This window comes from Muntiacus reevesi, chromosome 4, assembly GCF_963930625.1.
Source record: "Muntiacus reevesi chromosome 4, mMunRee1.1, whole genome shotgun sequence".
NCBI lineage: Eukaryota > Metazoa > Chordata > Mammalia > Artiodactyla > Cervidae > Muntiacus > Muntiacus reevesi.
In genome coordinates, this window is record NC_089252.1 from 114,319,831 (window position 1) to 114,336,622 (window position 16,792).

Below are 16,792 nucleotides of genomic sequence, written 5' to 3' on the forward strand. Positions count from 1 at the left end.
TTTAAAATTAGGTTCCATATAAACTTTTTGTTTCCAAAGTTATCTTCAAATGGCTTACTGAACAATCCTCTTTTACACAATACACTTTTATGTAAGGATTGAAAAGGTTGGATAAATACCAAGAAATACTTTATGAACATTTTAAACTTCTTTTTTAAAATGTTTGATTTACTTTTGATACTACACAGCACATGTAGTCTTGGAAGTTTTTTTTTTTTTTTTTTGGAAGTATTTTTTAAAAGATGATTTCTTTGGCCCCATCTTGAGAAGTGTGAAAGTGTTAGCCACTCAATCGTGTCTGACTGTGACCCCATGGACTGTAGCCCACCAGGCTTCTCTGTCCATGGGATTTCCTAGGCAGGAATACTGAAGTGAGTTTACCATGCCCTCCTCCAGGGGATCTTCTCGACGACCCAGGTATTAAACCCGGGTCTCTTCCCTGGTGGCTCAGACGATAAAGAATCTGCCTGCAATGCAGGAGATTTGGGTTCGATGCCTGGATGGGAAAGTTCCCCTGGAGAGAGGAATAGCAACTTACTCCAGTATTTCTTGCCTGAAGTCCATGGGGTTGTAACGGCTGAGCAACTAACACTTTCTCTGCATTGCAAGCAGATTCTTTGCCATTTGACCCACCAGGGAAGCCCTGGAACCATCTTATGGATGAATAATTTACAGTTTTAGCAATAATGTCCAGTAGTTTTTCTACTTAAATATGAAAATATGAGATACTCTGTAATTAAAGTTTGAACATTTTCTTATTAATTTTCAGGAGTTCTTCTTATGTTAGGATTGATAATCCTCTTATTATATTCTTGTGTTGTAGGGAAGTATATATGTCTTGTTTTAAATTATTGGTGGCTCAGATGGTAAAGAGTCTGCCTGCAGTGCAGGTGACGCGGGTTTGATCCCTGGATTGGGAAGATCCCCTGGTTAAGGAAATGGCAACCCACTCCAGTACTCTTGCCTGGAAAATTCCATGGACGGAGGAGCCTGGTAGGCTACTGTCCTTGGGGTCGCAAAGAGTCGGATTCAACTGAGCGACTTCACTTTCTGATATAATGAATTTTTCTATTCATAAGAGAATGTGTTTGTTTTGAAACTTTTCTTGGGAACTGTGAAAGACCTTTTACTATCAGAAGTAGATTTCTATTTTGGACTGTTTAATTTTATTATATCTTTAGGAGGATATGTGTGGGTGTGTATACATATATATTTTAACTTAGAGCATTTGGTCAACAGATATTGACCAAATGTTGGTCAATTTGAGAGGGAGAGATCACAGTATTAGAAAGTAGATTTATATTTACATTATGCATACTTTCACATTTGGGAGTGGTATCAATGGAGTTTCTGAATGTCTCCATTTAATATTGAAGTATGTTGGCTGCTATATGGTTTTTTAGAAGCTTCTTTGTTCTTGTTTTTAGATGTGTATCCTTTATCATTAATTGATTACGGGATACTTTGGCTTACAGCTTCCTGTGATACAGAGGTCAGTACTGGGGCAGCTGGGAGGGCCCTTGGCTTCTCTGGGCTTGTCTGCTTATCTCAGCATGCCCTACAATTAGGATTCATCATTCTCTGTGAGTGGCATAAAAAAGGCGCTGCTTTAGCATGCTTCTTAGCCTGTAAATGGTCTTGATATAGACATGGAAACTTCAAAGTTATGAATGATAAATAATCAAAAAGTTGAGAATTAGAGTGGATTTGCTTTTGTCAGTTTTTATTAATGGTTATTGTAATGTGTTCCTACTAAGTACCAGCACTGTTATTTTCTAAGTGCCTACAGTAGGACACAGAATTTGTCATAAAATAACTATGATCTTGAATTTAGGCTGCAGTTAAGTCTTTTAAGTGGGTTATTTAGCCAATAGATTATAATATAGAATGCAGTTTATTGCGGTTTGTCTTTTGCTGAATAATAGGTGTATTTTTTAAAAGATGTACTACCAGATGGAGATTTAATTCACATTTACTAGTTCTTGACAGGTCTTTTCTTTTAAAATATATTCTTTGCAGCATTATTCTGATTCCTAACTGAATTCATTTAATAAATATTTGAGTACTTTTGTGATCCAGGTACTGTATTAAGGACTAAGAATACAGTAGTGAACAAGATTGGCAGGAGGTACTGGCAAGATTGGCATGGAGCAGAAAGGGTGGGAGGTACTGACCAAAATCTGTAAACGGTGAGCATAAGTGGTAAGTGGCATGAAGAAAGTAAGACTGGGTTATTTGATGGGGGCAGGGCGGTGGAGTCTTAAGGTTAGGGTGGAGAAAGTGTCTCTAAATGATATTTTAAGTAAAGACCTTAATGATCTGAAAAGGACAGCTTGGTTGTTTCTGGAGGTTTTGGCTTTCCAGATGAAGGGAACGGAAAGTTCAAAAGTACTGAGATGTGAAGCTTGACTTGGCAGTTTAGCTTTTATTCTGAGTCTTAAACAGGGGAGGGAAATGATGAGATGCGTTTTTAAGATTAATCTGCTGCTCTGTATCTTTCGATTATATGAGCCACACCTTTTCAGGCTACTGAGATGCTCAGATAAGTCTTCCTCTTTAGTTGGGGAAAAAAGGTCTAGGGAAAGAAGCTGTAGATGCCCCTAAAAAGTGACCTCATGGTAATAGAATTAGGAATGTGTTGGAGCTTGGGTGGTGTCAGAAAGAAATGGGAGGCAATGTGTCATGGTCCTGCCCCTTGAAGGCTGTAGGATCTTGTCCTGCCCTTCCCCTTTACACAAATAAAATAGGCTTCTAGTGTAGTAGTAAAATATAAAAAGCAAAAAGTAGATGTATATAAAGTAAAAATTTCCAACCATCCTGCTAAAATAGTTTTTGGCACATTGTTTATTACTCGAGATTTTCTCACCTTTAAAAAAATGATTTTAGATTTTTCTCCTTTCTAGATTAGTATGAAAGAGGTTCAGACTACATTTTTCATTTTGTCTTGGGTAGCTTTTTCTATCTCTGCACATACAGAGCAACTTTATTTGTCACATGGGAATTAACATGATTTGTTTAATTCTCTGTTGTTAAGTATTTGGTCTTTTCCACAGTTTTTCAAGGAAATGAAAAATACTGTAGTGAAGATGCTTATACATGTTATCTTTTTTTTTGGCTGTGCCATGCGACATGTGGGATCTTAGTTCCCCAACCAAGGATCGAACCCATGCCCCCTGCATTGGCAGTGCAGAATCTTAACCACAGGAGCATCAGAGAAGGCCTTGCCTTATACTCCTGTAGGATAAATTCCGAGAGCAATATTGAATTACCAAGTTAGTCTTTAAGAACATTTCAAATTTTTAATAGTTTTTTTTTTTAACCATATTCTCCTTCAAAAAGTTGTGCCAAGACTTCGTGAGAGTGATGCCAGATAGTGATCCTGTCTCTAAACTTCTCTAGCTTCCTCAGCTGTCAGCTCAGAATAGTTAGTATCTATCGTCCCCTCTGGATTCAGACATGTGAGGTGAGAAAGAGCTTACCGGATAGTGGATGTGCAGACAGAAGCTTCTGGTTCAGAGCAAGACATTTGGATTAAATGATCTTTAACTCTGGGCCATTTTCGCTCTGACTAAATGATTTCAAGTGTCAGTGTTACGTATGACAAGGTAAGGACTCTGGAATCAGATAGAGCTGCCCAGATCTGAATCCCGTTTGTGCCAGGTAGAGTGAAACGGATGTCATTTCCACCTAGAGTATCACCCTAAGGATCACGGTGGATGATATGAATGGGGTGTATGCAGCGTATACTCATTCTCATGCTTGATAGTAGGCATCTAGTAAATGGTAACTACTGCTGATTATAAGATAAAACAACTTTCTGAAGGAGGAAGGCTTGAGAAGGATGGCTTCCCTGTCGACCTCACTGTTCTGTGAAGGTGGAAGCACCTCTCACTTCTGCCACGATCGATTGCCTTCAGGGTGGTGTGGCTGTGGACCACCCGTCACTTCCGCATGGTTGCTGACTCCCGGTCGGCGCCAGGACGTTGCACGTCCTCACTGCAGGGTATCTCTGACTTACTCTCATGGTGTGACTGTCTGTGGACTTCAGCTGCGGTTTTCTTGTTGTCCTATTAAAACATTTGATTATTTTTTGTTAGGTTACTATCTCTGTTTGCATCTGTTGTAAGCTTTGTTTCTGTACTAAAACTGAACTCCAACGAATGGTATGTTGGAAAGTTCATGTACTTTAAATATAAACAGATGTAGAATCTGGTTGTTTTGCCTATCAACCTGGATATTCTTGGGCAAGTAGCATTGTTTTCCTCTGCCTCATTTGTTTAAAAATTAAAGCATGGTTGGAGGAAGGTATTTAAAATCTTTCTGGGTCCTTATTATAGAGTAAATGAGATAATTTATATATAAAGTGTCTAACACATCTTACAAAAACTAATTTCTTTTTCTTCAAAGGCAGAAAATTATGGCTTACACTTTTTTTTGTATTTCTCATAGTACTAATGTGTTACTGATATTCAAAGCTAGTTGTGCTTAATATACAATAACAAAAGAAAAAGTGGGATTGAAAATGCGTTAGACTAGAAGTCAGGAGACCTAGGCTCATGTTCCACGTTGGCTTTTACCTGGTTGTATAGCCGTTGATGAGTCTTTTGATTTCTAGTCTGCATTGTGTTCATTTTTGAGTTGTCTGTGAAATATTCTATGGAAATATATTATAATAGAAGTTTTCTGAATAATGTGTTTAAGCAGAATATGTCACCTACAAAAAACCCCACATACTATTGTTTTCACAGTTACTCTGTATATTGTATTGTTGAGCTAATTAATTTTACTCAAGAATTATGATTATTTTTTTTACTAGGTTGAAGCGCTGTGTAAACGGCATCAATGGAGCACATACAGGGGGCCTGGAAGACGATCAGCAATGGTTTCGGACTCAAAGACACGGTGTTTGACGGCACCAGCTGCATCTCCCCTACAGCAGTTCAGCAGTTTGGCTATCAGCGTCGGGCATCAGATGATGGCAAACTTACGGACCCTTCTAAGACAAGCAACACTATCCGTGTGTTTTTGCCAAACAAACAAAGAACAGTGGTACGTGAACATTCCTCTCCGAAAATGTAGTTGTCCATCACCTATAAAAACATTACAGATCATGTTGCCCATCTTATAGATAGCAAACATCTTCACTGTCACTTAGAGTCTTTATCTTTAATTTTTATTTTAGTGTTTTGTAGTTGCACCTTTTTTTTAAAAATTGAGGTATTGTTGACTTACACTGTTGTGTTCGTTTTAGGTATGCAGCAAAGTGATTCCAACATGTATATATGCTTCCGATAACTTTCCACTCTGGTTTATTACAAGATATCCAATAGTCCTCCATGTTACACAGTAAATCCATGTTTCTAATCTGTTTAATGTATCATAGTTTGTTTCTGTTAATTCCCCACTCTTAACTTATCCCACCTTTCCCCTCTCCTTTGATAATAAGCTTGGTTTCTAAGTCTGTGGTCTATTTTGATTTTGTATGTGGATTCATCTATTTTTAGATTACACATTTAAATGATAATTACATAATATTTGTTTTTCTCTTTCTGACTGACTCCACTTAGTATGATAATCTTAAATGACAGCAGTTCATTCTTCTTTATGGCTTAGTAATTAACACATTGGTGGGCACTGGGGTCATTTCCGTGTCTTGGGTATTGTAAATAGTGCTGTGAACACTGGAGTGCGTGTGCCTTTTTGAATTAGAGTTTTTGTCTTTTTTGGATCCATGCTTAGGAGTAGGATTGCTGGATCACACAGTTACTCTGGTTTTTGTTTTGTAAGGAACCTCCATACTGTTTTTCATCATGTGTGCACAAATTGTCGTTCCCACCAACACTGCAGGAGGCTTCTCCTTAGAGTCTCTGATAATTGACTTTCTAGTTGCAGATGTTACTGCTTTATATTCTCTTCACACCCCCTTGCTTTTTTCCTTCTAGCTCTTGACCTTCCTTCGACTTAGTCTTGCCTAGAAGGTCTTTTCTGACAATTCACCTAAACAAATAGTACATTTTAAAGAAAATACTTACTGAAATATAGTTGATTTACAATATTGTGTTTCAGTTATATAACACAGTGAATCATCTATACATACACATAGATCCAGTTTTTCTGATATTCTTTTCCCATATAGGCCGTTGTCGAGTGTGGGGTAGAGCTCCCTGTGCTAGCAGCAGGTCCTCACTAGTTATCAGTTTTGTCTATAGCAGTGTGTATATGTCAGGCCCAGTCTCCTGGTTTTTGTTTTTATTTTTTTTTTTACAATGGAATGCTATGGATTTATTTCACGTTTTCAAGGCTCTTTAATAACATGGAAAACAACGTAATATTAAGTGAAACAGTGTTAAGTCAAACTGTACTGAATGCTTCTCCCAGTGACATCATGTTACGTTGAAGGATATACCACTCAAACAACCACTTCCTCTGCTCCAAGAATGCCCGTCTCTGCTCTAAGCCACCCTCCATCCTTGCCTCTGGAGCCTTTCTCTTTCTAAGCTACTCCCTACCTCTGGCTTTCCTTGTTACTGGGTCTCTCCAGTGTAATTATTTCTCTCCAGATCAGTCCCAGAGACAAAAACACTTTTGTAATTTCTAAAATCTTCTCAAACAACAACTTTTCCCCTAATACCTAGTATCCTCTTCTGCTGCTTCAGCCAACTCAGGACATCAGCTCTATTCCTTTCATCCCCACTTCCATCCCAAAACCTTGTCTTCTTTCTTGCCCATGACAGGGACTCAATGAATGAATGAATAAATGACTTAACAGTATAAATCCAATTCTAACAAAGGAAATCATACCAGTGAGTTTAAGTCCAGGTGACAAGATTACAACATTACTCTGTTCCCTCTGTACTTTTACAATAAATGCATACCACATATACTTCTATAAGGAGAAAACAGAACTGTATTTTCATCCCCATTTTAACTGAACAGAGCAGAGGTCTAGATTAGAGATACTCAAGCGTGACCAAGTGTAGTAAAAGATCAGTTACATCGTTTCCATGTATTCTGAAAAGCATTTAGGACCTACATAGTCTGGCCTCAACAACTGACTTCTGGCCATTAAACAGCAGCTCTCTCTTCTGGAATTCAAGATTAACATGTCAACAAAATTAAAGCAGGCCTCAAAATGGGACACCATCTTGGCAAACTGCAGATGACTGCATAAAACGAATGTGCCCAGAGGGCTTACAGCACAATTTCACAAAGGTGCCAGTCTCCCAATTTATCCCTCCTCCTCCCTCCCCTCCGGTAACCATAGATTTGTTTTTTATATCTGACTTTCTGTTTTGTAGATAAGCTCGTTTGCATCCTGCTTTTAGATTCCATGTGGAAGTGATACCATGATGTTTGTTTGTCTTTCTGTCTCACTCAGTATGGCAATTTCTGGGTCCATCCATGTCGCTGCAGATGGTAGGGTTTCATTCTTTTTTATGGCTGAGTAATATTCCATTGTGTATATATGTACCACATCTGTATCCATTCCTCTGTTGGTGGACATGTAGGTTCCTTCCACGCCCTGGTTATTGTAAGTAGTGCTGCAGCAAATATTAGGGGGTCTGTATCTTCAGAATTATTTTCTCCAGATATGTCCAGGAGTGGGATTGCTGAATCATAATGGTAGTTCTGTTTTTAGTTTTTTAACGAACTTCCATTCTCTCCTTCTCAGTGGCTGTATCCTTTTACGTTCCCCCCAGCAGTGTAGGAGGGTTCCCTTTTCTCCACACCCTCTGTGGCATTTATTATTTGTATTAGATTTTTTTTAATAATGGCCATTCTGACTGGTGTCAGGTGAATATAGTACATTCTTAATGGGGATACATTTAAAAGGGTTCTTTAAAAAATTTGCGTAGACATTTCTGGCTAGTTACAAACTTTGTTCAGTGTATTAAAGCAAACTGTTCATTTAAATTGTTTTGATATTACAGTCAAGTATATAGAAGAAAATAAAATTACCTGGAAAAAAATTATTTTAGTACATTTCCTAGGTTCGGGGGCAAAGCTGGAGGTAGCCTAGAAACCAAGCTTTTTTCCAAGGCCCTGGGCTAGCCAGTTATTCCTGTGTAGCTTCTGACACAAGATCTCAACTTTTCTAAGAAATCACTGCTCAAAAAGCTTGCTCCTATTCTGGGAGGGGGCGCGGAACACCTGGTTGAAACCGAAAATGAAGCTGTGCTAATTGGGCTTGGTGGGTGACTGTCACACACCCATACGGTCCGAGAGAACCTTCGTTCAAAACGTCCAGGCATCATCCTTTCCCACCCTCCATTCTTTGTGTAAACTCGGCACCTGTGTTGATTCTGTGTACCTAGGTGAGGAAAAGTTCCCAGGTTGGAAAGTGCAGTCCAGAGTTTTCTTTCTAACAGTTCCACTCTCTCCTCTTTACTAAAACTTCCTTTAACTTTTGTGAAACCTAAAGAGCCTCCCAGTTACAGTGTTGTACATTAAGGTACATTTTTACACTGAAGGCAAAACTCAAGGGCATTTAAAGTTTGAGTAAATTTATTTTTGTTCCTTTTCCTGGAAATGAAACTTTAATGACTGGCAAAATAAATAATAATAATAATCTCCTAATTTCAGCAGTAATCTTTTGTTTGCAAAGTGAGTTTTCTCATTAATTTTCTGACCTTAAGAAAGTGGGAAGGGTGAATGTGTCGGAGCTGAAGACCCTCTGGTGCTGCTTCTGGGCATTCCTGCCCCTGTCTTCTCCACCCCTGTCTACCCGTTTGCCTACAGATGGGAGACCTTAGTTTGGCACAATAGTTAAGTGTATAGGCCTTTAAGACAATGAGGCCCAAATTTAAATCCCTGTATTGCCTTTTATAAGCTGTATCATGACAAGTTACATAATATTTTGAACCTCTGTTCCTGACCTTTATTTAATGAGGCTTATGCTAGCTACAGTGACTAGTTTCACAAGTAAAATGGTAGTTATGATAATTTCTGGAGGAGGAAATGACAACCCACTCCAGTACTCTTGCCTGGAGAATCCCAGGGACAGAGGAGACTGGTGGGCTGCTGTCTGTGGGGCCACACAGAGTCGTACACGACTGAAGCGACTTAGCGGCAGCATGCTAGTTCCTGAGTGTTCTCCGCATCAGTGTATCCTTGACAGCCCTCAACCCAGCTGGTGGCTGGGGGCACTGATTTGCAGCCGCTTTTGAGAAGGTTCCAGCAGAGAGAGTTAGTTTCTCTTGTTTCTTTGACCAGAGCTGGACGGTGTGCCTCTGATAGAAACATCACACACTGAGAGAGCCAGGACCTGTGTCAAATACTGGGCAGGAGTACTTTGAAAACTGAAAAGTGGAATCTGTGATACTTAATCTTCATTAGAAGCCAGAGCTCCAAGAGCGAGACAGTTCTTTACATATCCTCTAATCCAGCAGGGTTCCCAAACGTGGCTGGTACCAGGGCACCCAGCTCCAGGGGTACCTTGAGGGAGGAAGGCGTCATGTGCTGGCTGGCTCGGTCAGTCAGCTGTTTCTAGTCATCCCCAGCTTGCTTCACTGCTGGAGCCCAGGGTGACTGTCATAATCACTTGGTAGTGGGCTCCAGAGATTAGTCAGGCTGTAACTGATCACAGCATGTGTCCATGGGGAGTCCAGAGAGAAGAGTGACAGAGAGGGTGTATATCTGATAAGTAACTTTTAGAATCATTAGTAGTTGCTTAGTTTTTGAGTTTTTCTTGTCATTTGTTTTGTAAACATGTGTCTCTGACTTACTGCTGATGTTTTTTATTAGATGAGTGATTGGATCAGAGATCAGGCTCTTTAATTACCATTGGAATCACCTCAGAAGCAACGTAAGCTACAGATTCCTGAGCTTCATTCAGGATGAACTGAATCAGATGAGTGTGTTAGAGGGGACAGGCTGGGAAAATACATTTTCCCAGGCTCCTCGGATGACTCTTATTACCAGCCATGTTTGGGAACCCCGGTGGATTAGAGGATATTTAAAGAACTGTCTCGCTCTTGGAGCTCTGGCTTCTATTGAAGATGAAATATCACAGATACCACTTTTCAGTTCTCAAAGTACTCCTGCACAGTATTCGACACAGGTCCTGGCTCTCTTACTGCGTGAGCGTTTATTACTTTTCACTGTCCTCATTCTTGATGTCCTCACAGTTCAGATCAGTCTCTCCCTTTACTGAGTTGTTTGTTTCTGAAAAGCTGGAAGTTGGTGGGATATTTTTAAGGGTATCACTGCTTCAAGAAACCTTAACAATAAACTGTTGTGAAACATTGAAGATGAACAGTTGAAAATACTCTAAACTTTTAAAATAAAAAATCACTTACCTCTCTCTGGAAAGGGGCTGGATTGGCTACTGTCAGCCGTCACATTTGCAGCAGAAGGACTCCACTCTGGGCAGCTTGCAAGCACTGCAAATCTCATTCTGCTCACCCTGCTGCCCATTCTGAGTCCAGTTACCTTACTTTTGATAAAGCTTATTGGCTTTAAAAGCACTGTGTAGGGCTCTTACTGAAATGGTTAAAATCTTAGTTGAAATGTTTATATAGCTGCTGGTATTAGCATGCTGGGGGCTCACACTTTCTCTTAGGCTCTGAAGTGCCTACTGAGCTCCTGAGGACTGGGTACGTGGGGGTATGAAGGTGTCTATACTGCTGAGACTACCTGGATGGGTGTGTACACTTATTTAAACCAGCAGTGCTGTTTGCCCTGCCAGCAGGACAGAGACTTTATTTCTTCTACTTCCTGCTTGCCCCCCTCTACTGTGCAGTGTATGTGAGATGGTTTTTTGGTTAGGAAGATGAACCATTTTGTTGAAAATAAGTTGAAATACAAATTTTTGATCCAAAGAACTCATGTTATAGATTGGATTGGTTGATTTTTATTTCTGGTGGATATTTATGTTTGCATGAATATTTCATCGAGTCAGACACCTTCAGTCAGTTCAGTTCAACTGCTCAGTCGTGCGACCCCCTGAACCGCAGCACGCCAGGCCTCCCTGTCCATCACCAACTCCCGGACTTTACCCAGACTCATGCCTATTGAGTCGGTGATGCCATCCAGCCATCTCAACCTCTGTCGTCCCCTTCTCCTCCTGCCCTCAATCTTTCCCAGCATCAGGGTCTTTTCAAATTAGTCAGCTCTTTGCATCAGGAAAGTATTGGAGTTTCAGCTTCAACATCAGTCCTTCTTATGAACACCCAGGACTGATCGCCTTTAGGATGGGCTGGTTGGATCTCCTTGCAGTCCAAGGAACTCTCAGGAGTCTTCTCCATTACCACAGTTCAAAAGCATCAGTTCTTCGGCACTCAGCTTTCTTTATAGTCCAACTCTCCCATCCATACATGACCACTGGAAAAACCATAGCTTTGACTAGATGGACCTTTGTTGACAAAGTAATGTCTCTGCTTTTTAATATGCTGTCTAGGTTGGTCATAACTTACCTTCCAAAGAGTAAGCGTCTTTTAATTTCATGGCTGCAGTCACCATCAGCAGTGATTTTGGAGCCCAGAAAAATAAAGTCAGCCACTGTTTCCACTGTTTAGCCATCTATTTCCCATGAGGTGATGGGACCAGATGCCATAATCTTAGCTTTCTGAATGTTGAGCTTTAAGCCAGCTTTTTCACTCTCTTCTTTCAGTTTCATCAAGAGGCTCTTTAGTTCTTCTTCACTTTCTGCCATAAGGGTGGTATCATCTGCATCTCTGAGGTTATTGGTATTTCTCCCAGCAGTCTTCATTCCAGCTTGTGCTTCCTCCAGCCCAGCGTTTCTCGTAATGTACTCTGCATATAAGTTAAATAAGCAGGGTGACTATATACAGCCTTGACGTACTGCTTTTCCTATTTGGAACCAGTCTGCTGTTCATGTCCAGTTCTGACTGTTGCTCCCTGACCTGCATACAGGTAGCAAGGGAAGGTTGATCATTTTCTCTCTCCCAACTACTGTCTCTTGGGGCTTCCCTGGTGGCTCAGTGTTAAAGAATCTGTTTGCCAATGCAGGAGATGGGGTTTGATTTCTGGGACGGGAAGATCCTCTGGAGAAGGAAATGGCTACCCACTCCAGTATTCTTGCCTTGGAAATCCCATGTAGCCTGGTGGGCTACAATCCATAGAGTCAAAAAGGGTCAGAGCCATCTTAGTGACTAAACAAGAAGAAACCACTTTGTCTTCGGGGTAAGAGCTACTTTTTCACATGCATATGACATGTATAAACATATATAGGTTCCCCGCCCTTTAAATCATCTTCTTGTCATTGTTCAGTTGCTAAGTCATCTGTGACTCTGTGCAACTCCATGGGCTGCAGTACACCAGGCTCCCCTGTGCTTCATTACATCCCGGAGCTCGTTCAAATGTCCGTTGAGTTGGAGATGTTATCTAAACATTTCATCCTCGGTCACTCCCTTCTCCTTTTGTCTTCAATCTTTCCCAGCATCAGGGTCTTTTCCAGTGAGTTGACTATGCAGCAGATGGCCAGAGTACTGGAGCTTCAGTCTTTCCACTGAGTACTGGGAGCTGATTTCCTTTAGAATTGATTGGTTCGATCTCCTTGCAGCCAAGGTACCCTCAAGAGTCTTCTCCAGCACCACAATTCAAAAGCGTCAATTCTTCAGCGCCCAGCCTTCTTTATGGTCCAACTCTCATACCTACATACATGACTCCAGGAAAAACCATAGCTTTGACTATTCGGACCTTTATTGGTAAAGTGATGTTTCAGCTTTTTAATGCACTGTCTAGATTTGTCATAGCTTTCCTTCCAAAGGAGCAAGCATCTTTTAATTTCATGGCTGCAGTCACTGTCTGCAGTGATTTTGGAGCCCAAGAAAATAAAATCTGCCACTGTTTCCACTTTCCCCCCTTGTATTAGCAATGAAGTGATGAGACTGGATGCCATGATCTTTGTTTTTTGAATGTTGAGTGTCAAGCCAGCTTTTTCACTCTCTTTCAGCCTCATCAAGAGACTCTAGTTCCTCTTCACTTTCTGCCATTAGTGTGGTATCATCTACATATCTGAGGTTATTGATATTTCTCCCAGCACTCTTGATTCCAGCTTGTGATTCATGCAGCCCAGCGTTTCACATGATGTACTCTGCATGTAACTTAACCAGGGTGACAATATACAGGCTTGATGTACTCCTTTCCCAATTTGGAACCAGTCTATTGTTCCATGTCCTGTTCTAACTGTTACTTCTTGACCTGCATATAGTTTTTGCAGGAAACAGGTAAAGTGGTCTGGTATTCCCGTCTCTTAAAGAATTTTCCGTAGTTCGTTGTGATCCACCCAAAGGCTTTCAAATAGCCAGTGAAGCAGAAGTAGGTGTTTTCCTGGAATTCCTGTGCTTTCTCTGTAATCCAGAAAATATTGTCAGTTTGATCTCTGGTTCCTCTGCCGTCTCTGAACTCAGCTTGTACATCTGAAAGTTCTTGATTCATGTATTGTTGAAGCCTAACTTGAAGGATTTTGGACATAACTTTGCTAGCATGTGAAATGAGTATAGTTGTATGGTAGTTTGAACATTCTTTAACATTGCCCTTCTTTAGTATTGGAATGAAAACTGACCTTTTCCAGATGAAGACTGTCCTTTCACAGTCCTGTGACCACTGCTGAGTTTCCCAAATTCGCTGACATACTGAGCGCAGCGCTTTCACAGCACTGTGTTTTGGATTTTGTTTGTTTTTTGGCCACACCGTGTGGCGTGTGGATCTTAGTTCCTGGTTCCTTGACCAGGGATCCAACCTGTGGTCCTTGTGGTGGAAGTGAAGAATCCTGAGGTGGAGAGTCCTGACCACTGGACCACCAGGGATGTCCCCCTTTTAAGATTCTAATAGCTCAGCTGAATTCCATCACCTCCAATAGCCTTGTTTGTAGTAATGCTGTCTAAGGCTCCCTTCACTTTACATTCCAGGATATCTGGCTTTAGGCGAGTGACCAGACCATCACGATTATCTGGGTCGTTAAGACCCTTTTTTTTTTTTTTTAATAGTTCTGTGTATTCTTGTCACTTCTTCTTGATCTCATCTGCTTCTGTCAGGTCCTTACTCATCTGTCCTTTATCTTGCCAATCCTTTTGTGAAATGTTCCCTTGATATCTCCAGTTTTCTTGAAGAGGTTTCTAGTTTTTTCCATTCTGCTGTTTTCCTCTGTTTCTTTGCACTGTTCACTTAAGGCCTTTTTATCTCTCTCTGCTGTTCTCTGAAACTCTGCATCCAGTTGGGTATATCTTCCCCTTTCTCTTCTGCATCTCTTCTTTTCTCAGCTATTTGTGAAGCTTCCTCAGATAGCCACTTAGCCTTTTTGCATTTCTTTTTCTTTGGGATGGTTTTGGTCACTGCCTCATGTACAATGTTACGAACTTCTGTCCATAGTTCTTCAGGCACTCTTATCAGATCTAATCTCTTGCATCTAATATTACTCTTTGTTTTATTCTGAAAAATATTTTCCCCCAATTAAGATGACCCCCTTCTGACAGGTCGTCAGAAGTAATGTAGTAACAGCACAGTGTGACACACGCTGATGCTCAATGCTTTATTCCAGCACTCGCCTGTTGCTAGGCATTCTGGTTGTCTTCTCTGTGTATGTATTTGCCATCATAGATGACTCTTGAACAACTTGAGGGTTGTGGGTGCCCTCCCTGTGTGCAGTTGAGAATTCAGATATAATTTATAGTCAGCCCCTGGATCTGTTGCTCTGTATTTCCTGTTCCGTAGCCTTTGGATCAAACAACCACGACTCATGTAGTACTGTATTATTTATTACTGAAAAAAGTCCACGTGTAAATGGACCTGTGCAGTTTGGAGCCATGTTGTTCAAGGGTCGGCTGCCCGAGCAATGCTGTCATACATTTTCTGCATATACCTTTACAGACCGATGCCTTTATTCTGTGCTCACTTTCCAAGGAGTGTGCCTGCACAGCCTGTGTTTGTTCTAATGGTGGTCCTTCGTTTGTAGGTCAATGTGCGGAATGGAATGAGCTTGCATGACTGCCTTATGAAGGCTCTCAAGGTGAGGGGTCTGCAACCAGAGTGCTGTGCAGTGTTCAGACTTCTCCACGAACACAAGGGGTAAGAACTTGAAAGTCAGCCAGGTCTTCCTTCATACTAGTAAGGATCTCCTAGCTTCAGATAATAACTGTTTCCATCAAGCAAAAAAAAGTACTTGCTACCTATTCAATAGTGAATATTTGAATATCTTGTTTATAAAGAGACAGCTTAGAAAAGTAAGATACCAAGAACTTGAAAATTTTGCTTAAATATCACATTGGAAAATAAAATACATATTAGGTGCTGGATACCGTTTCCACAGAAGGAAGCAGTAATGTCAGATGGTATGTTTCTTGAGAGCAAGGCTTTTGTGTTTGCTCTAAGGTAGTTTACAGAATGGGTACTTAGAAAGTGTTTGCCTTATTATTTATAGTTAAAGAATGTTGTCTGTAAGAGATAAACTTTTACAGTTCACTCATTTTTATTCGTTTTACTGAATCCCAGCAGTTTGACAGACACAGGGCTGAAAGATGCAGGAGAATTTGCTTCAGGGACGATCCATAGGACATCCTATTTCTAATGATGATGGAAAGATAGAGACATCACTTCACAGTCTAGGAGTAATAATAATAAATACCCTGAAGCATCAGAGCTGTCTGTGAACATCCGTTACCTGTTACTGTCCCCCCAGAATTCTGGGATGATACCTTAACTTTGCCTTCTTTTTTCGCTTGCATGTTTTATTTTTCAAGGAACTCCCTAGTTTGAGAGAGGAGCCTAGGGAATGAGTCTGCTCAGAAGGGTGAGCATAAAGTCATCTGTTGATGATGCTCCTTTCAGCTTTGGAGGCTTTTTGCTGAAGTGCAAATCTTTGAAGCAGATGCCAGCTCTGTCTGGGTACAATTGCGGGTTGGTCCCCAAGCTCGTGCATAGAGCTCCTTAGAGACTGGGGAGCTGAGACGGGGTGGTGGTGGGGGACTTGAGCCCCGCTCGTCCAGGTGCGTTTGTTTGGAGCCATCCTCAGTTCTCCCTTGGGTGGAGGGCACCTGAGGGCTGATCAGAAACCAGCACTCACCCTCACCTTCTTCACTAGGGTGAAACGGGACTTAGAGTCATGTTGGGTTTCCTGTACCCTGTTCAGGGAATTAAGGAATGGATTGTCCTGTTAGGTAATTAGAGAAATGGCTCTGAAGGCTTCTTGTAGGTAAAGGGCAGAAGTTTGAATGGTGTTGTGTATGCAGTGTTCTCTCCCTGTCCGAGGGTCTTCTTCCTTCAGAAGATGGGCCGGGTGGACTGCATAGGACACAGGAGAGGAGTTGGGCATTCATTTTTACTTATATGTACCTGCTTTTGTGTCTCGTGTAGGCACAGAAGAATAGTTTCAGAGTAAATATTAAGACACTTAAGTCTTTCCTCAGTTTATAGACTATAAACAGTTCTACAGAGTTGAGACCATTATTAATAGAAAAAGTGCATTTCATTTGTGATTCCTTTCCACTTATTTATTTTCAAGAATGAAGTAGGCTAGTGAAGATTAAATTTTGCTATTCTCGCAATATTTTTAACCTGTTTTATAGGATTTTTATAGGATTCTAATGTTTAAAGATACCCAGTTTATTGCAAATTTCCTTTATTATGAGATTGTTTTATTGTATTGTTTAAAGAAAACTTTATTCTAAGAGTACCCATTTGTAGTCTGACTGACCTAGATTCCAAATAGGCCCTTAAACTCTGTGTAGCCTTGAGCCAAGTTACCTTCTTAGAGCCCCAGTTCTCTTGTTCTTAAGATGGAGGTAAGGATGCCTGCTTTGTGGGTTTGTTGTGTGAATTAAATGCTAGTGTT

The 16,792-nt window shown here is 40.7% G+C and overlaps 1 protein-coding gene across 1 annotated transcript in view; it reads left to right on the plus strand.

The window, feature by feature from the left end:
* Positions 1-16,792, plus strand: part of RAF1 (Raf-1 proto-oncogene, serine/threonine kinase) — a 72,519-nt gene that overhangs the window by 36,934 nt on the left and 18,793 nt on the right. The window contains exons 2-3 of the mRNA XM_065933947.1: positions 4,817-5,049; positions 14,918-15,030. Coding sequence (XP_065790019.1) covers positions 4,843-5,049; positions 14,918-15,030 — 320 coding nt within the window. The 5' untranslated portion in view covers positions 4,817-4,842. The remainder of the gene's footprint in view (positions 1-4,816; positions 5,050-14,917; positions 15,031-16,792) is intronic.